Source organism: Mustela lutreola, chromosome 2 (genome assembly GCF_030435805.1).
Source record: "Mustela lutreola isolate mMusLut2 chromosome 2, mMusLut2.pri, whole genome shotgun sequence".
Taxonomy (NCBI): Eukaryota; Metazoa; Chordata; class Mammalia; order Carnivora; family Mustelidae; genus Mustela; species Mustela lutreola.
This window is the reverse complement of record NC_081291.1, coordinates 221,583,262-221,607,189: the sequence shown is the minus strand read 5'-3', so window position 1 is coordinate 221,607,189 and position 23,928 is coordinate 221,583,262. Positions and strand designations below refer to the sequence as shown.

At 57.3% G+C, this 23,928-nt stretch overlaps 1 protein-coding gene and 1 long non-coding RNA gene across 3 annotated transcripts in view; one reads left to right on the top strand and one right to left on the bottom strand.

Moving 5' to 3' along the window:
* Nucleotides 1–990: 990 nt before the first annotated feature.
* Nucleotides 991–4,719, bottom strand: LOC131825400 (uncharacterized). Its single transcript, XR_009351243.1, has 3 exons — nucleotides 4,184–4,719; nucleotides 3,906–3,998; nucleotides 991–1,653 (listed from the first exon to the last, which is right to left on the bottom strand). It is a non-coding gene; the product is annotated as an uncharacterized LOC131825400 (long non-coding RNA).
* Nucleotides 4,720–6,695: 1,976 nt separating this feature from the next.
* C2CD2 (C2 calcium dependent domain containing 2) overlaps nucleotides 6,696–23,928 on the top strand; it is a 52,677-nt gene continuing 35,444 nt past the window's right edge. The window contains exons 1-2 of one of the 2 annotated variants that reach the window (XM_059164783.1): nucleotides 6,696–7,340; nucleotides 15,841–15,939. In XM_059164783.1, coding sequence (XP_059020766.1) covers nucleotides 7,068–7,340; nucleotides 15,841–15,939 — 372 coding nt within the window. In that variant the 5' untranslated portion in view covers nucleotides 6,696–7,067. The remainder of the gene's footprint in view (nucleotides 7,341–15,840; nucleotides 15,940–23,928) is intronic. The other variant, XM_059164782.1, reaches the window with a different exon arrangement.

Below are 23,928 nucleotides of genomic sequence, written 5' to 3'. Positions count from 1 at the left end.
TTTTTCCCATTCCTTTGGGGAAGCCTTGCACCACCGCTGTTTTTCAGCCAAGCCCAGCTGTCATTGGAAGGGCTGCTGGGGTGGCTCGCGTGCTGCTCCTTCCCCCATCTTACTGGACACAGAAGCATGAGTTAGAGCAATACCTGTATGAATCATCAGGAACACATCCAGGAAGGGTCTTTATGTATTAAGCAGAAAAGGTTGGGCGGGAGTAGGACCCTTTCCTCCCCCTGGGGCCCGTCAGCCATTCCTTCCAACACTTGGGGACAGGCTGGGCTGTTTCCCTCCCGAGGGCTTTTGGCTTCATCTCTGTGGCCCTCTCAACCCAGGGGACATCAGACTGCGCTGGATGGGGAGGCAGAGCTGGGAAAGGGAGGCTGGGGCCACGGGGGCAGCCCATCCCCTCCCCCACCCTGCTCCACTGGCTTCTTCCTCCCTCCCCTGCTCAGCCAGAAGCGGCAGGGGGTGGGGGGTGTGTGTGTGCAGAAGGAGCTGGAAGCTTCCCGGGAAATGATGCACCAAGAGAATGGGTGTGGTGACCCCAGGTGTGCACAGGTACAGGTACACCGCACACTGAGTAGTGGTGGGGGGTGATGACTCCATCGGAATCACTGACAAAATGAGACATCGCAGTAAATCCGTGTGAAGACTTGCTCTAGGACTCTGCAGGCTCATCGTGCAGACTAGCCGGCGGGGAGCGGGCAGGATCACTCACGGAACACCTGCGTTCTGGGGCTGTCTCCCACCCCCCCACCCCCCCAGGCTGTTGTCCCTGCTGAGTTACTTATTAGCGGAATTACTGTAAGGTACAGGACAGACAGAAGCTATTCCTGTTTTCCTCCCTTGAGCACTAGATCAGTGGTTCCCACACTTTAGTTTCTCAGGCCAGGAAAATTGTTCACTTTGTCTCCTTGGATGGCTCGGAGCGGCCCTGGAAGAGACGGGCGTCATCTGGAATACGCAAGAGACGGGTGCTCCTGGGCTGTTTGGAAAACCCTTCAAGGGTGGTTTCCTTGAACTCTTCAAACACGGGAGCTATCCCTCAAGGTAGTTAGTGGTTCTGTCCTGATGCCATGAGAGGCTTACACACACACACACACACACACACACACACACACACACACACGAGCGCAAAGGGAAGTTCTAGGTTACATTTGAGGTGGGGAGGCTTCCTGAGTCCCCCATGAGGCGGGCCGGGCTGTGGCCCTCCCCTGGCTTGCGGGGCCTGGCGGACCAGCCATGAGCCCTTCGCTAGTGCCCTTCTTCTTCCGAAGTCAGCACCGGGAATAGGGACGTCAGTGGGACTGCAGGGTGAGTGAATCCAGCACATTCCAAGAAGCTAGGAGCAGCACCCTTCGTGCGGCCCAGGAGGCTGAGCCCAGCTAGAAGGCCCCACGGTGGCTAATCTGAGTTGGGGCCTCTGGTGCGGGCAGGGCACAGCAAGAAGGAGGGAGGGGACTGTCTCCGAGGCCGTCATCTCTCTCTCCCCAGCCGGCCCTCTTGCCGGGCCCCACGCCCACCGAGGAAGCCCTCGGAAAGGATGTCTTTAGGGCAGATCTGATGCTCTGACAGCTCGATCCCATGTGTCAGCGGACAAGGGCGGCGCCCGCACCCCCCTGAGGGAGGGAGAGTGTGCGTCGTAGGCAGCTGCCTCTGTGGAAGGACATTTTCAAACCCAGAAAAGAAAAAAGGGGAGGAAAAACACAAGGTCAAATATTTCATTCATCTGTTAGGTCCCAGCCTTGGGCATAAGCAAAATTGCCTTGTCACCTTGCTGTCGGGCCATCCCGGGGAGGCTCAAGCGAGGCACCTGGCAGGGAGGGAGCCTGCCATGTGGGTCGGATCACTCCACCCGCCAGCCTGGGCACCGTGCTCCGGCTGGCCCGGGGCAGGCTCCGCAGCGGGCAGCCACCCTCCCCCCACCCCACCTCTCCCCCTCCCCCTCTCGCATGACTCAGTGGGCCCATCCTGTTGACAGTTCACTCAGGATGGGAGGTGGACAGCCCAGAAGGCCCCGCTCGTGGCCGGGATGGCCTCTGGGACCCTCCCTGGGGGGCATCTGCGGGATGGGGTTCTGATTTCCCCAGCCACTCCAGCAGGCCCCGGGACAGGACTCTGTGTCTTCGGCTGGGACAGAGCAGAAGGTCCACAGACGCCCCTCGGATGAACCCTAAATGCACTTCCTTCCCCTCTGGGTTTGAAAGAGGCCGTGTCTCCTGGACTTCAGGACACAAAAGGCAATTCATCTTCTTCGGACAGATCTTTGCCCAAATGCTTGAGAAATGGGACCCCTTCCTCCCCAGCTTCTAACATTTTTCTCTTTTGAGTAGAATTTGTTTGCTTTATAAAAGGTGCTGGAAACAACACGAGTTTGGGGGCCGATGCCCCCTGGGCTCAAACCCGGGCTCTGCCACTTTCTCACTTGCGTGGCCTTGGACAAGTGACTCAGCCTCTCTGAAGTCAGCTTCCTCAGTCTGAAAATGGGATAATGCCATCCTCTGCGTGTTGCCCTGAAAATGGAGCGAGGCCACCCGGCCAAGTGCCTCCTGCAGCATCCGTCTGCGGGCACACAGCCCGCCAGGTGCCCAGCCACACCCAGGCCATCATAGGGACCCACCCCACAGGGATGCGTGTCGTGAGACCCTTCATAGAGGGCTGGCTGTGCGCTGGGGGCCATGGGGGCCTGGCTGAGGGCTCAGGCCCGTCCTGCAGGCACAGGGGGCTGGCTGCAGACTGGCGCCCATCCTGTGCCAGTCACTCCTGCCAGAGGAGGCTGGCACGCAGTCCAGTCTGCAGACTCAGAAGCTGCTCTCCGAGCCCTTGCAAGCTGTGCTGTGGGAGTTCCTGCAGATTCGCGGGACTGCGGCTTTCCTCCCCGCGAAGACATCATGAACCACGTCTCAGCTTACGAATGGTCTGGTCAGTAGAATTCAAGGTCTCTAATGGGGCGGGGAGGGGGGCGGTGGCTAGCTGGTGCAGGGCCCTGCTCTGGTCCCCGGTGACCTTTGGCAGGGTGCATGGATGCCCCACAGCCACTCCGGGCACGACAGGAAACCAGCCCGAAGCTCTCCGAGTCTCCCGATTGTGGAAATGACTAAGGCCCTGTAAACATAGCCAAGGAGACGGTCAGATGTCCTCACAGACCCCCATTGCCGAGGGCATGGAGCCAAATCTTAAAAGCATTTTGCAGAGAGGGAATTCTCGGAATGCCTTCCCTGGAGGGCCGCTGGGGGAAGCTGCACATTTGTAGTCCCGGGTCCTCCGACCAAGTCCAGGGTCGTCTGTGCCAGCCCTCCATGCCCAGGGCCATCCGGGGCCAGAGCCCAACGTGGTAATTTGAACAATAATCATAACCACACATTGTGAAAAAGGAGCTTCTCCACCAAGTCAGAGTCAAACTACCAACTTTTGGAAAATCCTTTCCTCTTCTACAAATTTAAGATAATTACTTGGAAATCAGTATTGAAGTGTTTGTTCCGATTTTTGTTGTTGTTGTTGTTAACCCTTTTTAAAAATCCCTAAGAATTCCAGGCTCAACGGTAATGATCAATGTCTAGTAGTAACGTGTTTGTTTATAGATAGGAAGCATACATGACCCTCGACAAATGTATGAATTTTTAAAAACGTGGCATCATCACAGCACGTCCTGGTTTGACGGCGAAAGACGTCGAGATGCTCCCATCCTGGATGCAGAGGTTGGGTGACTGGGCAGGATCGCCCAGCAAGCAATGTTTGTCTGCATGAAAAGCATTTTGGGAATGATTTTTACATTAAAGAAAAAATGGAACCATGGAACCTTACTCCTGGGTCCTGTGCGCTCACACCCAGTTATTCTAGAACATTCTGAAGAAAAATTTGGGGAAACCCAGCTTTTGCTGTTTCTTCCCTGCCACCGTAGGACTCACCTGGTCCAAGGTTCAGAGTGATGCCTTCTAGAGAATTCCAGGCAGTCGGCTGTTTCTGGTGGGTTTCTGGTGGGTTGATGTGAAGATGGTCTCCTGCAGAGGGCAGGGTGAGAGCCCGGCTCGGGAAGAGAGGCCAGGACCCATGGATCCCACCCCTGCACAGAGACCCGAGCCCCCACTCCCCTCCCCTGCTCACAGAAGCTGAATTCAAAGCAGCGTGTTTCCCTTTTAGGTGTGGTTAAAGCAGCGAGCAGCTGCCGTTGAGTGTTGGAACTCACCATGTCTTCGAAGGTTTGATGTTGAGGAGAGTCATTTCTGGGCAGCAGGGAGATGGGGTGGCGGAAGGAGCACCCTGGCAGCAGGGAGTGTCCCCAGCTGGGGCCGTGAATGACCGGGTCCTCCACGCAAGGTATGAACGGGCCTGGGCACAGGGGCAGCGGCTAGGAGCAGAGGCAGAAGGAGCCTGGTCTTTTCCTAGATTGTAAGTGTCGGAGTTTCTATCACGTATGTGTTGGCCAACAGCATTTCCCTATAAGCCCGTGCTGTTCCTCCTTGCTCCTCAATTTGCTTCGACCCAGAAGGAACGCAGAATCTCTGTGTTTACATTCCCCTTGCAGAGACTTCCAGCAGGGTGACGAATTCCAAACCAGGGCTGGTTGCTAGTTTACAGTTTGCTGCAAGCCTCCGAATGAGCCGGTGAGTGAGCGTGCCCGGGAGACGCGGCGGTGGAGGGAGACGGGTTCCACCGGTCACACGAGGCGGGCTCTCCAGTAACCGCCAACACGTGTCACCTTGCCTGCCCAGGGAGCCGCAGAGCCCCAGGTATCTAGTTATCCCTGTTATTCTGGCACGGGGGCCCGCAGCGCCTGAATTATTCAGCTGCATGGATTTGGCGGCAGATCAGAAAATAATGAAGTGTTTCCTGCACATGAGAAGAGATTTCTGCAAGAAGGGGAGCATGGCCCACCCCCCAGCCCCCGCCACTGAACTAGTGTCAAGTGAACAGGTAGCTCACAGGATCACTCTGCTTCCACTTTCTGATATGGGACTTGCCCAGGAAGGGCTCGTCCCGTCCCCCACCCCGACCCCTGCTCACCTGGGCGCTCTCTGCCAGCTTCCTGTTCTGTTTCCCACAGGGGCTCTCAGACTAGCTGCCTCCCAGTCCCTTCCTCTTTTTCAAAGAAAGTCAGGCCCCTTGGGTGTAAACTGCTTTGTCCTGCTGCTGCTCCCTGCCCGCAACTCCGAACTTGCCTTCCTCTCTCTCTCCTGGCCTCTCGCCGCTAGGCAAGAAATACCGCCTTTCCCTCCCTGCCGTGCACCAGGCCTAGTTTAAACTGTTTTCCTGCGCCCTCGGGATCACCTTCTAGCTGGTTTGTCCACCCCTCCCCCCTCCTTCCAACCTGGTCTCCACCTGCTGCTGGAAGCCATATTTGTAAAATTCTTTTCCCCCCACTCTGTGCCTCAGAGAGCTTGTTGCTTCTCCTTTTCCATGGCACAATGGCACAATCCACTGTCCATCCTCTGGAGGCCTCAGTTGCAGCTTCTGCCTGCCCCCGACTACCTTCAGCTCTCATTCCCACTTGCCCTCTCTGCCTCAGGGCCTTTGCACATGTGCGCACGCACGCACACACACACACACACGCGTGTGCGCATATATTTTCATATACCCTTGTACTGACCCCCCTTCTGGGAGGTGTCTCCCTCCTGTCTTTAGCATCTGGGGTTCTCTTTGCTTTACTGTTCCCAGGGCCTTTGCATAGTACCACCCTGTAAACCAGAGCTAGGTTCCTAATCCCTGATCTGCCAAAGCAGCCTGTCTCCTTAGCTAACTCTCCTCTGGACCAGTTTCTAAGGTTTTTCTTCCCCAGCATAGTGGCAGGGAGGGGCTGAGGTGGAACTGGGGAGGACCCCTCATGTGGCCACACCGAGGCCAGCATCCCCACTGATGTTATCAGGGAGGCTGGTACCCCCGGAATGCTGGGGGGAGAGAAGGCTAAGCCCTGGGGTGCAGGGACCCCAACTCAAGGTCAAATCCGTCTCCTAACAGCTGCAGAAAATACATGAGAATCACTGTTTCGTGATTTAGGCCTTTCATCCGGCCTTGGAGAATCTCGGCTAGTGTTTTGTGGGATTTCCTACTAATAGGAGTTGAATCTGCAAGGTGAGGGGCGCGCAAGTCATGCCTCGCAGGCGCACACACACGTGCACACAATTCATAACAAATAACACATCCCTGCAAAGTTGGGGCGTTTTTCCGAAGACCCTCCTTGGGCGGGAGCACGCAGCCCCCAAGGCGAGGCTCCAGGACCTCCCGACTTCAGGGTGCAAGTTGTGGATTTCTAGGGACTTTCCAAGTACGTTAAAGCCAAACACTGTCTCGTTGTTGGGCAGATGGTGATCCTAGAAATCACCCTTCCACGCGCACAGGCGCGCACACGCGCGCACTAAAGCCAAGCCAGCCGGCCCCACCGCAGGCCTGGGGTCCAGCTCCCTGGAAAGCCCCGCTGAGGGAAGCCGGTCTCCACGCCTCCGCCTCCGCCATCGCCGGCGACAGTCACCAAAGGGCCGAGCGGCGCGCGCACGTGGCGGGGCGGGGACCGGCTAGGCGCGCGGGGCCGCGGGGCCTTTAAGGGGCCCGGCGGGCGGGAGGGGGCGGGCCGCAGGGGGGACGCGGCCGGGAGGGCCGGGGCGCTGGGGCGGTGTTGGCCCCGCAGGCCCCGCCCCCGCCCTAGGCCACGCCCCCGCCCCGCCCCGGCCCGAGCCTCCTCCGGCCACTGCTGGGCCGCGGGCGGGACGCCCGGGGCGGCGCGCGGAGGAGGAAGCGCGCCGGCCGCGGCCCGGGACCTGCCCAGACGCGCTAGTCGGGATCGCCGAGCGCAGCGTCCCCATTTTCCAGGCGTGCGGGGCCGGGGCGCAGTCCCGGGCCGCGGCCGTCGTGCGCCGGCCGGCATTTCCCCTCCAGCTCGCCCCGCGCGGCCGCCCGGCCTCCGGGCCCGCGCCGCCAGCCGCCGACCCAGCTCCGCCGCGCCCTCCTCCACGCCCCCCGCGAGCCGGGCCGGCCGCGCGCTCATGTCCTGAGCTCGCCGCCCGCGGGCTCTGCGCCCCCGGCCGGGGGGTGCCCTGGCAAGTTGGGGCGAGGCGCGCCGGGTATGCGCCATCACCATGTCCCGCCTGAGCTCGTGGCTCGGGGAGGTCCAGTGGCTGGTCTTGGTGTCGCTCTTCGTCGTGGCCCTGGGCACGGTGGGCCTGTACCTGGCACAGTGGGCGCTGGCCAGGGCGCGACCCCGGCCCCCGCGGCGGGCTGCCGAGCCTGGAGAGGGCCCGCGCCCCGAGTCCGACGCGCTGCTCGCCTGGATCCTGACGCTGAACAGCTGGAGGAGCCAGTGGCAGGCCGCCTGGGTGACCGCCCTGAATGATGAGGCCAAACGGAAAGGGGTGAGTGTCTGAGGGCGGGTCGTAGCTGCGAGGCTGATGGCCCGGTGCCGGCACTTAGGGCAGAGCTCGTTCCTGGAGGGGTGGAAGTGAGTCTTCCCCTCGGCAGAGCGTTCTTGAAAGTTGGGAGAAGGACCCCGGGGAGCCGAGGACCCTTGATGGGGAATCAAGACAAAGCTTAGATGGTATTCACCGCCCATCAGGTGTGCCAGGCTGCAGTCCCCATGGCAGGGACACATGGGACCTGGAGGGACTTGTCAGGGGGGCCCACTGCCCTTCCTGGAGTCCCAGGTGGGTTCCCGTACCCAGCTGGACACTTTCTGCTCCCGCACCTGATCGATGAATAACCGTGACCCAAATGTGATTCCATCTACAGAAATGAATTTTTTCCAGAATGTTTCCAAAAGGTTTGCACCCCTTGGCTTATAGAGGTAGTGGCTTTCATTGAGGGCCGGGCACCTGCCAGATGTTGTCTTGGGGACTTGCAGGGCATAGATCTTCTCTTTGGACCCTCACAACTCCTGGGGCAGAGGCGTCATCCACATTTTACAGGTGGGGAGACGGAGGCCTAGACAGGTTAGCTGACCTGCCCAAGGTCACATGGCCTGAGGGTAGCAGAGCGGGCTCTGAACTCTGCTGCCTCCTGCCTCCAGGCTGGGGGGCTCACTGCCTCGCTCTGCTGCCACAGTCTCCTGAGGTGGTTTCTTCCACGGTTCGTCCTTGATGACTTGTTTTTACTTTTGAAACCTCTTCATTTTATGACAAGCTCCTGGTGTCTGCAATATCTGGGCATTCCCGAGAGGGATGGAGGGAATGTGTGTTTGGGGAAGTGCCCGCCCAACGCCGCTCGTCACCTTGCCTTCGCGTGCCTCCACATGTCTGCGAGGCTCCGTGGGGAAGCCTGTGGCCATTCGCTTTAAAAGTATGTCTGCAGGGGCGCCTGGGGGCTCAGTGGGTAAAGCCTCTGCCTTTGGCTCAGGTCATGGTCTCACGGTCCTGGGATCGAGCCCCACATCGGGCTCTCTGCTCGGCAGGGAGCCTGCTTTCTCCTCTCTCTCTGCCTGCTTCTTTGCCTACTTGTGATCTTTGTATGTCAAATAAATAAATAAAATATTTAAAAGAAAAAAAAAAAAAAGCATGTCTGGACCCCTGACCCTCAGAAATACTCCCTAGCCAGCCCGCTGCCTGGTCTTTGCGCCATGATCTTGACTCACATGGCCATGGATTGAAAAAAACAAGAAGTCTTTGAGTGTCAATGAGTATAAACTCATCAGCTCAAAAGACCGTGTTCTGAACTATTGAAAAAATTCACTATACCTTTTGGGTAAAAAAAGCCTTCAGGGTCAGTTGACTGTCATCCATCTTGATGCATAGAGTCTGTGCCCAGCTGTCCAGAGCGGAACATCTCCCATTCAGGGAAACCGCCCCATCTCTCCCCCAAACCCCTCTTTGAAGTAGGCTCAACACCCAGCATGGGGCTCGAACTCACAACCAGGAGATCAAGCGTCACATGCTCTACCCAGTGAGCCAGCCAGGCGCCCTGGAACCACCCCATCTCTAGGGGGAGACCTAAAGCCAGGGGACCTCACACATGTGAGCAAACACAGATTTGTTTCCCCAGGAAGCTCCCTAGCTGATCTGGTGTCACAGGCCTGGGCTCCGTGGCTGAGTTTCCTTCGGGCCGGTGCTGTGAGCAGATGGGAGCCTCGGCCCAGTTCTCCGCCGGGTTGGAGCAAGGTCGGGCCGAGGGATCGGTAGATCCGTTCGCGCCCAGCCATGGGATAGTCCTGCTCACACCGTGTTGCTTCGCGTCCCGACATTTCTATTTCTCGATCGGCTTCAGAAAACAGGATTGCCTCAGACAGGGCGCTTCCCGGCGACCCCCCCGCCCGGCGTGCTGCAGGGAAAGGAGGCTCGCTGCGCTCTGGGATTGGTCTTTGCTCAGTCAGGTGAAGCGGAGAACACCAAAAAAGTGCCTGAAGCTTTTGCCCAAATCATCTGCCTCTTTGTGTGGGGGCAGGAGGGACTCTGTGTGCGGAGATTGGTTGTGTGCTCTCTCCTCTCCCCGCGGCTGACCCTGCCCTGCCGTCTCGGACGGCAGCTGTCCCAGACTCCTGCCCGGAGGGTAATAGTAACGCTGCGCGTCACGCTGAAAATGTGCCGAGTCTTCTCTCACAGTTTTGAGGCTGGTTGTGATTGTGTTGCCGGGGGGTGGGGAGACTGGTTGTGTGTGTGTCTGTGTGTGCGTGTGGCGTCCCTCTTCCCTCCTGGATGCCTGGAAGTGTTGCTTGATTTGTAATCAAATCACAGGTTTTGCAGACAGATAGGATCTGGGTAGGTGACTCGGCATAGTCTGGCATCGTCTGTCCTGTCTCGGGCCACCTCTGTCGCCACACTGGGTGAGGTGGCGTGAGTGGGTGTCCCGGCCCCGGCCGCCAGCCCTGGGGGAGTTTCTCTTTGTTGTCCTCCAGCTTCATTCCCAATGACTCCCACTAATCCCCGATTAGGGTTGACCCTCCGAGCCTGCTCCCCTCTGGAGAGCAAAAGCTTAGTGGCGCTCGCCCGCCTGCCCCTGCCCTGCCCTGGGAGACGGGACCTCCACCCAAATGAAACCCTGCTCCGACCTTGAATTTTAAGACTGGAAGGACCCCGAAACTCCTGTACAAACCTCTGTTGTCACATTCCCCTGTGGATGGCAAGGTCAACTCTGAGACCCAAATGCTGCCTTCACGGAGACACAGCGGGAAGGGGTGAGAGGCGCGGTTGGTGAACCTGCTGTCCTCGCAATGGGGCTGGCCTCTCCCGGCGTCTGACAGCTGGTTGATAACGGGCGCTCTCCTTTGACCCTGGCTGACCATGGACCCTGGCAGTGTAGGCTGCCTGGGTCAGACGGGCCGCTGGGGCTCCAGCCCTCACCGCAGAAGCCTTTGTAAACTAGACCGGGTGGTGATGTGGGGAGGGATGAGGGGAAGCCGTCATTGCTGTGCCGGCCCGTCAGGGTGATGGCAGGTGTGCCGGGAGCCCAGGCGAGCTGCCCGCAGAGCTTCGAGAAAATCCGCACGCTCCCCCACTGCCCGTTCAGACGTGGTAGGTTGGCAGAGCGCAGGGAGCATGCCGTGGTCTTCGCACGCTCCCCGAGTAGCTTCTCACCCATGAGAAGCCCCTAGGTGCACACCTGTCCCTCAGCCAGCCACCAGTCAAGCAGGGTCCCTCCCACCTGTGATGTCGCTGCTCTGGTGTCATGGACACTGAATTCCCGTTGACCGGGTGGCCGGTTGAGACACAGAGAACAGAGCGCTCCCAGGGCTGCCCCGGTTACCAGCCTGGACGTGCCCCCTTCCTTCGGTGAACATTGGTTACCCCAGCCATGGTGCCCCCCAACACCCACCTGGAAGGCTCTGGAAGCCAGGGTGCTTGTGGACAGGCAGCCCCTCCCGGGGCTGACGCTGCTGGGCCACCTGTGGGGAGCAGAAGCTGCAGGGCGAGGGCCGTGTCCTGTGGCTGGGGCTTCGGACTGTCTAGAAAAGGCCCGCCCAGCTCTTGGAGGCCCTCAGTTAGGAGGGTCACCAGAGCTATTTGTTGCTTTAGTCGTTTGCCTGAGGATTTTTTCAGAGGAATGTTCTCAATGCAAATGACCAAGGCCTCGGGACCGTTTGTGGTCTTCGTAAAAAAAAAGACGCCGTGTGAGCTTAAAACGTATTATTAATAGCTCTGACTTTTATATGAGCTTTGACATTTTCGAAAGTAAACACAGCGACAAGACTTCACAGTTTTCCTATCTCACAGTGAGCTCTGAATGACGCTCGCAAAGATCTGAGCTCCTTGAGCAGCGTCGGTGGCCACGGCACAGGAGGTCCGTCGGTAAGAGTGTGAAGGTGACATTGGGTCAGGGCTGTGGACCTGCCCCAGCCCCTAACCGATAGCCTGTCTGCTGCTCAAACATTCAGGGCTCTCTCCCATGTGGGCCCTGAGCCTAGATCATTCCTTTCGTCTTGAACACTTAATTACCCTTCCTCCTTCTTTGACTTCTGTAAACCTTCTGGTCTCAAAGCAGAGGTCCCCCCGCCATCCTCCCATCCGAGAGGATGCTGTCCCCCAGCCCCCCGCCACCTGTCCTGGTCCCCGCACCTTGTGTCCTCATCAGCTCCCGGGATCGGGGGCCAGCCCAGAGCCCCGTCTGTCCAGGCGCAGCCTCCTTCGTGCCCAGCGTAAGGCTGGCGCGGAGCCAGCGGTGGCCAGGGGCTGAATGACAGGCCCTGGCGGGAACTTGTCACCAGACGGGGAGGAATGGTGGCGATGTGGATCACCCTGTCTGGACACAGGCCTTCCCTGCTTGGGAGCCGGCCAAGCCTGGGCATGGCGAGCTGTTTAAGGTGCTTTGTTTTTCCCTTCTAAAGAATCAACAGTCAAGGAGGCTCCCTGATGACTTTGCAAATTGCCCATCTGAAAACCCGGGACTCGGCTCCAGGCCCTCACCCATTCTCCCGAAGAGACAGGAATCGAGGGGAAGGAAGAGTGGGTGTAGTGTTAACATCGACGAAAATGCAGCCAAAGCTAACTTCCATTCCCATCGGCCAGGTCGCAGGCTGCTGAGGAGGGGGGCGACTTCTCACACGCAGCTTGGAAGAGGAAGAGCAGTTTGCGCCGCTGTGGCTGGAAGGCACCTCTGTGTGACCTTGGGCGAGTCCTGACCTCTCTGTGCTTCGTCCGCAGAAAGACGGTGCCTTTGGGATCAGTCTGGAAAACTGAATCCGCTGGGAGGGGGTTGAGGTCTGTGTGGGGGTCTTAGCCAGTAGCCAATAAAGGGGGGCTGTTTTCTTGTAAAGTCTCCCTTAAAAAAAAAAGAGAGAGAGAGAAAGAAAGAAAAAGCAGCTTAAAAAAAAAACCCCAACTTTTTATTTTTTTTATTGCTTTTCGATACATAGAAAAGTTGCAAAAATAATTCAGTTTCCATACATTCCTCACCCAGCCTTACAGAACCACAGCCAAGAAATTAACATGGGCACAATGTTACCATATTTCCTAGTGCAGTCATATTAACAATGTGACAGTGTAAGGAACTAACAGTTGGCACAAAGCCTTGAAACTGAAGGCCTGACTTGAAGTTCACCTGGTCTGCCAGTGTCCTTGTGTCCTTCCCGGATCCCATCAGGTCCCGCAGGCACCGAGCTGTGGCTTTTCCCGGTCGTGCAAAGTCGGTCATAGTTCCCTAGTCTTTCCTTGTGTTTCACAACCTTGACACAGCCTGACATTTTGCCAAATGTCCCTCAATTTGGTGTTTACACGGGGTTGGACTGTGGTTATACAAACCACAGAAATGATGCGCCCCTATTAACGTCCCCTAGCATGGGCTTTGTGACGTCAGAGGAGTCACGGCAGAGGCCTTGGCCGTGATCCCCCGGTGAGGGGGGAGTCTGCTGGGCTTTCTTCCATATACCTGTGTCTCTTCTTCTGTCCTCCCCTTGGTGGTGAACAGCTCTCCTGGGAAGCTCCTTCAACCGTTACAAATCTGTTACTTGTCAATCTTCTGCTGATTTTGGCCCCATGGTGTGTCTGGTCTGGGGACGATCTTCTCTCCCACATGGACTCCTTGCAATTCTCTTATGAGAAAGCACTACCACTTCTCTTCCCTGCCCTTGATGACTTGCGTCCGTCCGTGTGGACTCTCGGGGATTTATTTTATTCTGCGGTTTATAATCTGATGCCACGGCCACTTGCGTGGTTGGTGGAATGGCTCTCGTGTTGGCCGGTAGGGCCTTTCACGGTAGCCTCTTGTGTTCTGCCTTCAAGATGCACAAATAGACTGGGACGCCTGGGTGGCTCAGTTGGTTAAGCAGCTGCCTTCGGCTCAGGTCATGATCCCAGCGTCCTGGGATCGAGTCCCACATCGGGCTCCTTGCTCCGCAGGGAGCCTGCTTCTCCCTCTGCCTCTGCCTTCCACTCTGTCTGCCTGTGCTCGCTCTCACTCTCTCTCTCTCTGACAAATAAATAAATAAAATCTTTAAAAAAAAAAAAAAAAAAAAAAAAAAAAAAAAAAAGATGCACAAATAGACATCGACTTAGCACTTCTCTTCTTCGTGATCCCACAAGATGTTTGCTCTAGACTCATCTCGTATTTTTCATTCTCCGCTCTTCCTGCCCGGGTTCGGCCCCTTCGTGGAGTAGCGCTGATGCCTTTTACTGGAGAAGTGTTTGGAAGCCAAGGTCGGTGCATCCGAAGTGCTCATTACTGTCAGGGTCTCATGGCTTTTAGACCCTTCTGGTGGACAGACGGAGGAGGTGTGGCTGTGTCTGCCAGCAGCTCACAGGCTCATTTCTGTTGTTCTGTCCCTTTCTGTCTGTCTGGAGGCTGATGCCTCATGTTCTGGTTCAGCAGCAGAATTTTGTCCACGTTCCTCTCCTCATCTGTATCCTCCCTCTCCGAGAGGCAGGCATCTGCTCCTTCCTGTCTCTGACATACTGACTTATTTGGTCAGTTCTCTTAGACTCATACAGCAGTTTCTGCCTTGCTAACCTGCTCCCCTGTGAGACACAGGCTGACGGACCAGGGTACGCGTTTATGCAGTCAGGATGTTGTCTTCCGGAGCTCCTCTGGTTAGATCTGTGTTTTCCCACCCTTCGCGGAGTGATGGCATCATGGCTAATGTGTTTAGTTTTATTTGTTTGTAAATTTCTTCGGGGTTCCTCCCACATCCTGATTTTTTAATCCATATTTTAAAATCCAGTGATTTGGGATGCTGCGTTTGTCATCCACGATGTTTCTCTGTGCGGATCTGGTCCACTGGGTCATCTGTGTGTGCATGCACCTGTTCTGCACAGGGGATGATGGAGGTTCTGCGGTCTTGGAGGGGGAGGGCTCATCTCCTCCCCTTGTGCTTTTCTTTTCTTTTTTTTTTTTTTTTTAAAGATTTTATTTATTTGTCAGAGAGAGAGAGAGAGCGCAAGCACAGGCAGAGAGAGTGGCAGGCAGAGTCAGAGGGAGAAGCAGGCTCCCTGCGGAGCAAGGAGCTGGATGTGGGACTCGATCCCAGGATGCTGGGATCATGACCTGAGCCAAAGGCAGCTGCTTAACCAACTGAGCCACCCAGGCACCCCACCCTTGTGCTTTTCTTGGTGCTTTCCCCGCGACTGTGCGCGTCAAGTCCTGCTGGGCTAAAGCGAGGCGGCATCCGCACTTGGACAGAGTGTGACAGGTGTAGCAGCACAGGCTTGTATCCCATCTGAGCCCTGGGTTTCCTGCAACCCAAGGCCCTTTGGAAGGGACCCAGGGAACCTCTGGGTCTTTATTTTAATTTAAAAATTCATTTCCTCTGGGCACCCACTCCTTGAGTTCAGTGTCCCAGCAGAATCTTTTCTGGGTTTTAGCCTAGGTGTCAGAGGGAGGAGAGTCGAGAGTGTATCCACCCATCCCTGGGCGGGTGCGGGGGTGGGGGTGGGGGGTGGTGCAGGGTGCTTCAGGCGTGCCCCACCCACAGCGGCTCCTCCAGGCAGCCCAGACAGCCGAGACCACCCCTGCCCGCCCCTGCCCCCCACGGCCTCCCACCCTTCCCCTCCCTGAGCCCGAGGCACGGCCCTGCCCCTGGCCGGCCACTCCCCTGCCCCAGCCGAGGACCATGTCTGTGCAGCAGGCGGGTCGGTGACCTCATCCTTCTTGAGAAGTAGATTTAATTCCTCCCTGATGATTTTTTAGGGGGTGAGATAGATGTTCAAGCTGGGTGCGGTTGGACGCGTGTTAGTGACAATATTCTGGGTCTTTTCGGTTCACTCTGGGTCATCGGGAATTCTTAAGAAATAGCCCCAGGGTAACTCCACAACTTGCCAAAAGAGCTTTGGTGCCATTTCGTACCATTTTATTCTTCTGCCCTTGACCGTGGCTTGTAGTTGCCTAGTGGACCCAGGAGACCTTGGGTGGTGGGAGCCCCGCAGCCATGAAGGTCTGTGAAGCCGGGGCTCGAGAACCCGCTCCTGGGGCACAGCCAGCAGCTGGTGGATCTTTAGGAGAGGTGGCCGGCCCCTGGGGGGTTCCTGCCCACTTGGGTGGTGGGAGAGGAAGGGGGTGCACCATGTGGAGCAGGGAGAGGTGACCCTAAAACCAGAGAGAGAGCTGGCTTTTAGCAGAAGAAGCAGAGGATAGAGCCCTTGAACTCGCTGGGCTTGGCCAGATAGCGTGGTGGACCCGAGGAGCCACACCAGCACCGCGCCCCTTGTAAACGTGAGCTTTCAGGACCCCCTCTGCGGTCTGTACGGTCTGTACAGACACATCTCCGGTTTAGTCGTGTGTTCCTTGCTTCCGACCCGCTCTGGTAACTGATCCCAGCCCGGGGCGTGTTGTGTCGTGTGTGGGATCTCAGGTGCAGGGACCTCGTGCTATGTGATCGCGGCTGCTGCTGGAGGCAGAGTTAACCGAAAGGGGTCAGATTCCCGGTTCCCACGTTTCCAGAACTTTCTCCCTGGTGTATAATCATGCTGGCGTGCCCTCACCATGCCTTTCCTTCTGTTCTAGGGCCCGCTGCTCCTGTCCTTCGAGGAGGACCCGCTCCAGCAGCCCCTGGAGCTCGCAGTGCAGGGCGTCTCCAGCCTGGCCAGGTCCGCCCAGGAGAAGGTGAGCTCAGCGCGGTCGCCCCCGGGCCCTTCCCCACCGAGGAAGTGAATTTAAAGCTGAGCTGCGGGGAGCGGAGAGGTTATTCTGTTTTGGGATTATTGAAAATGTGGACACCTTAAAAACCTAAAAAAACCCAAAAAGCGAAAAACAAAATGAGGGGTGGTCTACAGCTGGTGGATGTGTAAATAGAACGCGGTAGGTCCGCACGCCGGGACGGCATTTGGCCTTGAGAAGGAAGGAGGGGCGGGCCTGTGCCACGTGCACGGGCCTTGAAGACACCGCGTGGAGTGGGAGAGGCCAGTCACTGAAGGCACGTCTTTGAGTGGCTTCGTTTACGTGGCCTGTCCAGGGTGGCTACGTTGACAGAGACAGGAAGGAGATTTGGGGTCGCCAGGACCTGGGGTGGGGGGGCTGCCGAGGGACTGCCCGTGGGGGGGTTGACTTTGGGGGGTGATGATGAGATTCTCAGAGTCGTGGATGATGGTTGTACAAGTCGGAAATGTGTTAACAACCATTGACTTGGGGGTGCTGGGGCGGCCCAGTCCGTTAAGGGTCCAGCTCTTGATTTCAGTTCAGGTCATGCTCTCAGGGTGCTGGGATCGAGCCCTGCTTCGGGCTCCATGCTCAGCAGGGAGTCTGCTTGAGTTTCTCTCTCTCTCCCTCTGCTCGCTCCCTCTCTCCCACAAATAAACATATAAATCTTAAAGAAAAAAACACTGAATTATACAGTTTAAATGGGCAAATTAAATGATGTGTGAATTGTGTCCCAGAAATGCATATATTTGTGTGTATATATATGACACTGGATTGTTTTTAAAGCTTTTATCTGAGAGAGAGTGAGAGAGAGAATGAGCAGTGGGGAGGGGCAGAGGGAGGGGGGGAAGCAGGCTCCCCACTAAGCTGGGAGCCCGATGCAGGGCTCGATCCCAGGACCCTGAGATCATGACCAGAGCCGAAGGCACAGGCTTTAAGCCACTGAGCCCCCCAGGCACCCCTGACACCTAGATCCAAACCATCCTGATGCCATGTTGAGCTCATTTTGGAGTCTGTGGTTATTCACAGGACAGGCTGGGATTACTTATTAGACTGGTCAAATACTGTGAATAATTTATAAGATTTTTTTAATGGAAAGTATCTATAAAAACTCCTAAGAAACTCCCTCTGAAATACAAGGCTTGCCCTGGTATCTGTCTCTGTTTTGCTGTCGGGTCCCTTGCTACTAAAGGGCCCTTTAGCAGATGGGGACAGGGGCGGGGAGGGAGACACCTGCGCGGCCCCACTGGAGAAAGAGCGCTTTTACCCCGATCGCCGCCCCACGGATTCTGCTCCCCGTCCCCACTCGTGTAGCCTTGGCCACTCTGGTTCCTTTACTTGTACTGCAGCTCAGGGCCCTGGAGGGACCAGAGCTTCTGTCTTCACCCCCCACGGATGGACAGTGGCGCTGCCCCTCTCTTTCCCAGCAGAGCAGCGAGGCTGCCATGAACTCACCTGCTTACTGTCTCTGCCTCCTCAAGCACGAGCAGGGGAGTGGATCGGGGGCAGCCGTGGGCTGCGAGGCTGCAGGTGTGCCTGCTGCAGAGTGCCCAGCTGTCCCAGAGTGGGTCAGCAGGGCACTACTCCCCGCCCACAGCGCCCCGGCAGCCTAGGAGGGCTCTCCTTCCTCACCCCCTTGCCAATACTGGAGGCTTGTGCTGTGTTACTCCTGTAACAAGTGTGGGGACATCTCTAGAAGGTATTGGGGTACGAGAGACCCTAGGCTGGTTATAGCTCAGGATGCCGAGACCAGCAGGACGCATTAGGGCTGGATCAGGCTGGGCCAGCAGGTGGCCCGGGGCTTCTACAATACTGGGGGGCTGAGGGCCGTTGGCACCTCGCCCCCCGGCCTGGGAAGTGCCTCTGGGTGCAGCGAGCCCCCTCTCTCTTTTTGACCGATCAGGACCGAGTCCCGCTGTGGTGGGCACTTGCTGTTTGGTGTTTCTGGCTCTGCCCGGTTTCCGAGGCCTGGAGGTGTAGACGGGGGGGAGCTGACAGGTCGATGTAGGAAGGAGCCGTTTTTCAAGGTCTTGATATTTCGCGCCAGAAAAGCAACTTTACTAGAGGCTGGTGAAATTGTGTTTCCCTGAAGACGATTACAGAAGCGGTGTTCGCTCATGCAAAAGTTGAACACGAGGCCGCCATCCGCCCTGGCCCCCTGCGCGGAGCGTCCTTCCTGCGCTCCCCCCGGAAGGGCCCGCTGCCCGCGGCCGTGGCAGATGCTCGAGCTCCTCGTGTCCCGCAGACACATGGTACAGCGCACGTGGGGCGTGTTTCGTTTTACCAGTTTCTTCATTGTTCTTCATTGTATGTCTCCTTGGCCAAATGGGAAATGGGGGCTTGTCAGTGCCTTGTCCCGGCTGCGGGTAGGGACAGGTGTCCCCGTCGTGTGTCAGGCCCCTGCCCCCCGGCCAGGGGTGTGGGAGAGCAGGTCCCGGGGGTGGGTGGTGGTGGTGGGTGCCACTGTCACTTACCAGCCCGCGGCCTCTGCACACCCACAGCTCCTGAGATGTTGGGTGTAGGACACCTCCAAGTCCGTGGGTCCCGCCCCCACCTTCTCTACTCACGGCCGGGCGTCGTGGCTGAGCACGGCACACGAAGGCGCTATGCTGGAAAGGGGTCAACCAGGTGAATCAGAGTTCCTCTTGCAGTGTGTCCCCAGGTGGGGGGTGCTGGGTGTTAACGTCTGTGGGCATCAGAGGAGGGGGGCCCGCGCCACGGGATCTCTCTACTGTTGCTCTAGGACCTCGTGTCCTGGAACCGCTGCGTTGGGCAGAGCGCTTCCAGCAGCCGGGTCCTCCTCTTAGGATCTAACCACCGGCCCCTGCCTGGGTTTCAGGCACGTTGAACCCTCTCTCTGCTCTGTCCTGTTGTGCTCTGCAGAGTGCTGGACGGGGAAAATCTGTAATTGCACTTGGGGCCACCAGCAAAGGTTGTAAAGAAACACAGATGCGTGGTTTTGATGACGCCCCTGTGCCTTCCTCGGTGCGCTCCGTATCATCAGCCTCTGTCTTTGTCATGTCCCTGACTCAGCCCTGACCAGGGACGTGGGACTGGCACTTGAGCTAATGACAGGGACAAGCCCGACCGTGGGGCTGGAGTACACAGTCCCGTCATGGGGATCCTGGTCCCCCTTTGGGCTCACCCTCCTGACTCGAGTTCAGTCTCGAGTCTCCCCGTGGGCCTGCCCTGCTCTCCGGGTGCCCTGAACTTGACCTTCTCCTGCCATCCTTGAAGACCACCGTGAGCCTAGTCATGGTCTTGGCAGACATCTGATCGCTCAGTGACCCCCACCCCCGTGTCCTGCCTGGAATGCGAAGGTCTTCGTCACTTGGAGCAGCGTGAGGGGCAGAGCCCATGATGGGGGCCGGATGCACGGCGTGCCCAGCCGTAGCTTGGTCGGAGCATCATGGCCTTGGGGCGCTCTGACAGCAGCGGGTCGGGCTTCTCCTTCCCACCTCGCTGGACGCCCACTGGGGGTTCGCGAACTCCGATCTGTCCTGACACCGACCCCCAGAGGCAGCGCAGGCCCTGCAGGCTGAGGGCATGGCCCCACACGACCGCCCCCCCCTTCAGATGCCAGCCCCAAGGCTGGGCCCCCGGTCTTCAGACCCACCGGTGTAACGTCAGGGGGTTCCCGCCCCTCCTCAGGTTTGATAATTTGCTGGGACAACTCAAGGAACTCAGGAAAACAGCTTATTTCCTATTACTGGTTTGTGATACAGGAAACAAGTCAAGAATAGGGGGTGGGGTGGGGGGGGAGGCCTCGGTGGGGTGTGGGGGAGGGGCCCTGAGCTAAGGGCACCTCCTCGCGTAGACCATCCCAGGAGCTCTGCACACAGTTGCTTCTTTGTTTGTTTGTTTGGTTTTTTAAAAGATTTTATTTATTTATTTGACAGAGAGAGATCACAAGTAGGCAGAGAGGCAGGCAGAGAGAGAGGGGGGGAGGCAGGCTCCCCGCTGAGCAGAGAGCCCGATGCAAGGCTCGATCCCAGGACCCTGAGACCATGACCTGAGCCGAAGGCAAGAGGCTTAACCCATGGAGCCACCCCAGTGCCCCTGATTGGGGGGTTTTATGGAGCTTTCATGACCCAGGTTGGGTAAATCACTGGCTTTGGTGGTTGAACTCAATCTCCAGCCCCTCTCCCATCCCTGGAGGCCAAGGGTGGGCCTGAGAGTTCCAACCGCCGCCCACCCCCGACATCATGGCTGGAGTTGGGGGTAACCAGCCGCCATCCTGAAGCATACACAGCCCCCAACCACTAGTCATCTCCTTAGCGCACAGAAAACCCTCTCATCCTTTGGGCGATCTGCTGGTGTTAGGAGCTGTGAACCCGGAACTGGGGCCGAAGCCCCACTACTGACCCCAAGCAGGTGTTGTGGGTCGTGGATTTTCCTGCGGGGAGCCCGTGCTTGTCCCGCAGGACATCCTCTCGGGCATAGACTGGATGCCTCCCTGTCACGTGGCCTCCATGTTTGTGGGCACAGCTGGCCCAGGCGGGAGGCAGGACCTGGGAATCCCCAGCGCGACACTGCGCGCGGAAGCCGTCACCTTTACGCTTCTCTCCAGGGGCTCCTCTGCCTTCTGTTCCAGTCGCAACCTGCTCTGAGTGGATTCCTTCCTCCCAGACTGTAATTACCCTCTTACACAAGAGCAACGATTTTCTACCCACGTTCTCTTTCTGCACGTCCCGGGAGGCTCGCGGCGGAACGTCTGACCCAGAAAAGGCAGGCCTCGGTCTCTGGGTGGCAGTCGGCCCAAGAGCGAGCCCTTGCTCCCTAGGGCGTCCCAGGAGCCCGGTCACGGCATGGCCATGGGTTCAGAAACTGCACACTTGGCTGCATGGAGACGAGAGGGGCCCAAGGAACGCGTGGGAGCTCACCCCATCTGAATCCGGTTCGGGGGTTGCGCCGGGACCCCCGCCGAGAAGGCCGTGCATTTCCTTTAGGGAGCGCGGTGTGTCTCCTTGGACGCGGCGTTGCTCCGGAAGGCTTGCCGGTGGAAACGGGTCCTGCCTGGCGCCCTGGAGACGGGGAATGGTGTTGGGTTTCTCGGGGGGAGGCCAGGTGTCTTGGGAAAAGCGGTCATTATCTCCGTCTGCAGCAACTCTGCTAAGTAAAGAGAGGCTTCTCGTGCTGTAACGACCACCCACGGCCACAGTTTTAAACACACGCAATAACCCGCCTGCACGGAGAAGGGCCCGGCTCGGAAGCCAGGGAGACACCGGCTGGATCTGGGCGTGTCTGGGCATTTCCTGCTCCCTCGGAGCCGGAGGCTGGTGTCTGCGCAGCGTGTGTCCCTGCCTGGCGCGGTTGTGGGGAGACCGAGAGCTAGCCCGGGCCTCGGCTCCGGGGCCGTCGGGTGCGAGCAGCCCCGGGCTCTGTCTCTTCTCGTCCGTGTTCACCACATGAGCATCACGCCCAGCGTACAGACAGATAGACTGAGGCGAACAGAGGCTAAGTCGCTTGGCCGAGAGCTACTCAGCGGCAGAGGCTTGGGTCAGGCCAGTCAGCCTCGGGACACCCACACGCTGGAGCCTGGGACACCTCTGCCAGTGCTGTGACGTCTCTCTCTCACATCCGTGTCCTTCCGTCCCCGGTGCTCCCCACCCCACCCGACCGCGGAGTAGACCGCGGAGAAGAGGGACGCGCTCGGGAGGCCTGAACCCACCTTTGCTTCTGGAAGACGATGAAGCAAACAGAACTTGGACGATGGCGTGAAGTTTCCCCCAGATTCTGGTTCTGCTGTCCGTCGGGGCCGCCCACAGCTCAAGTTCTGTGTGTGACCGACCAAGGCTGGGACATGCTTGTGTGCTGAAATAGACTCTGAAAGCGGCTGGGGTCTCCCATGTCCCCCCCCCCCCCCCCCCAGACCTCAGCTGGCCCCCTTGGTCTGCAAGGGTCGCCTGATTCCAGGTCGCCTGCGTTTGTCTCTCTAGTTGCAGGTTGGGATACGCGTTTGACATTTTTTTTTTCTTTGCATAACTTGAAATTCCAGGTGTCCCATTAGCCTGGTATTTATTAAAATGCTAACAGGTTGTGAAATTGTTTTGTACCAGGGTCTTTCCAAAGGCAGTGGGCAGTTTCTCATTGGAGGCCCTGCCCTCTGAGACCCAGTGCAGATGCCGCCCCGGGGCGGGAGCGATGCCTGTCTGGGTTGCTGGACTGAATTCCGGGCTGAGTCAGCCGTGGGGTGCAGCCTGACGTTGCCCGCAGAAGACAGGGTAAAAGACCCATGGACAAGCTGGAGTCTCGTTTGTGCGTCGGGCTACGAAGCAGCAGCGTTTAGGGGTGGGTGTGACGGAGTGATAGGGACCCCGTGCCGGGAGCACTAACAGGCAGCCTGGAGAGGACCCTGTTCCTCCTGCCTTCAGTTTAAAGGAAATGTCCCGTATGTGTCTTTCCTACATAGGGTTGATGGAAGAGAAGGCCATGTTCACAGATAGACCTTTGAGCCCCAAATGCCGGCAGTTCTCACCTTTCCCAAGGCCACATTCCCCAGTAGCCGGCCCCCTTGGGAGAGCAGCATTACTGGAAACACGTCCTGTGCATTCCAGGTATCCTGACCAGAGGGGGTTGGGGAGTGTTGCCACGGAGGAATGTCGGAGCCCGGGTGGTCCATGGCGTGTCCCGCAGGACTGTAAAGCAGAGCTTCGACCCAGCATTCTGGGGTTGGGCTGCGCCGCCGTCTTTTTTCTAGTATTTTTCATCTCTCCCAGGGCCAACAGGATTAACTGCATAGATGTTCGGATCACGCCTAGCCGTGATGCATTTTACCTTTGAAACTGAGTCTTGGAGCATCTAGTGGCTCATTCGGTTAAGCTTTGATTCTTGATTTTGGCTCAGGTTGTGATCTCAGGGTCATGAGATCGAGGCCTGCGTTAGGCTCCGTGGTCATCATGGAGTCTGCTCAAGGTTCTCTTTCTCTCCCACTGCCCCTCCCCCTGCCCACACTCTCTAAACAAACACACAAACACATTTTTTTTTAAATTTATTTGACAGAGATCACAAGTAGGCAGAGAGGCAGGCAGAGGGGGGGGGAAGCAGGCTCCCCGCTGAGCAGAGAGCCCGATGCGGGGCTCGATCCCAGGACCCCGAGACCACGACCTGAGCCGAAGGCAGAGGCTTCAACCCACTGAGCCACCCAGGTGCCCCCAAAATATTTTTTAAATTAATATACAATGTATTATTTGCTTCAGGGGTGCAGGTCTATGAATCATCAATCACCCGATCTTTTCCCCCAACCCCCCAGCAGCCCCCAGTTTGTTTCCTGAAGTTAAGGTTTGTCTCCCTCCTGATCCCATCTTGTTTCATTGATTCTTCTCCTACCCCCCCAACACCCCACGTTGCCTCTCCACTTCCTCATATCAGGGAGATCATATGATAGTTGTCTTTCTCCGACTGACTTATTTCGCTAAGCATGATACGCTCTAGTTCTGTCCATGTTGTCGCAAATGGCAAGATTTCATTTTTTGATGGCTGCATAGTATTCCATTGTGTATATATACCACAGCTTCTTGATCCATTCATCTGTTGATGGACATCTAGGTTCTTTCCATAGTTTGGCTATTGTGGACATTGCTGCTATAAACATTTGGGTGCACGTGCCCCTTTGGATCACTACGTTTGTATCTTTAGGATAAATACCCAATAGTGCAATTGCTGGGTCATAGGGTAGTTCTATTTTCAACTTCCCGAGGACCCTCCGTGCTGTTTTCCAGAGCAGCGGCACCAGCTTGCATTCCCACCAACAGTGTAGGAGGGTTCCCCTTTCTCCGCATCCTCGCCAGCACCTGTCGTTTCCTGACTTTTAGCCATTCTGAGGTGGGATCTCACTGTGGTTTTGACAAACAAATAAAATCTTTGAAAACAAGTTGCATCTCTGTTCCTGAGTAGAAAGGATCGTTTGTATCAGCTTGGTGCTGTCTTCAAGAACATTTACAGAGGTCAGTCTAG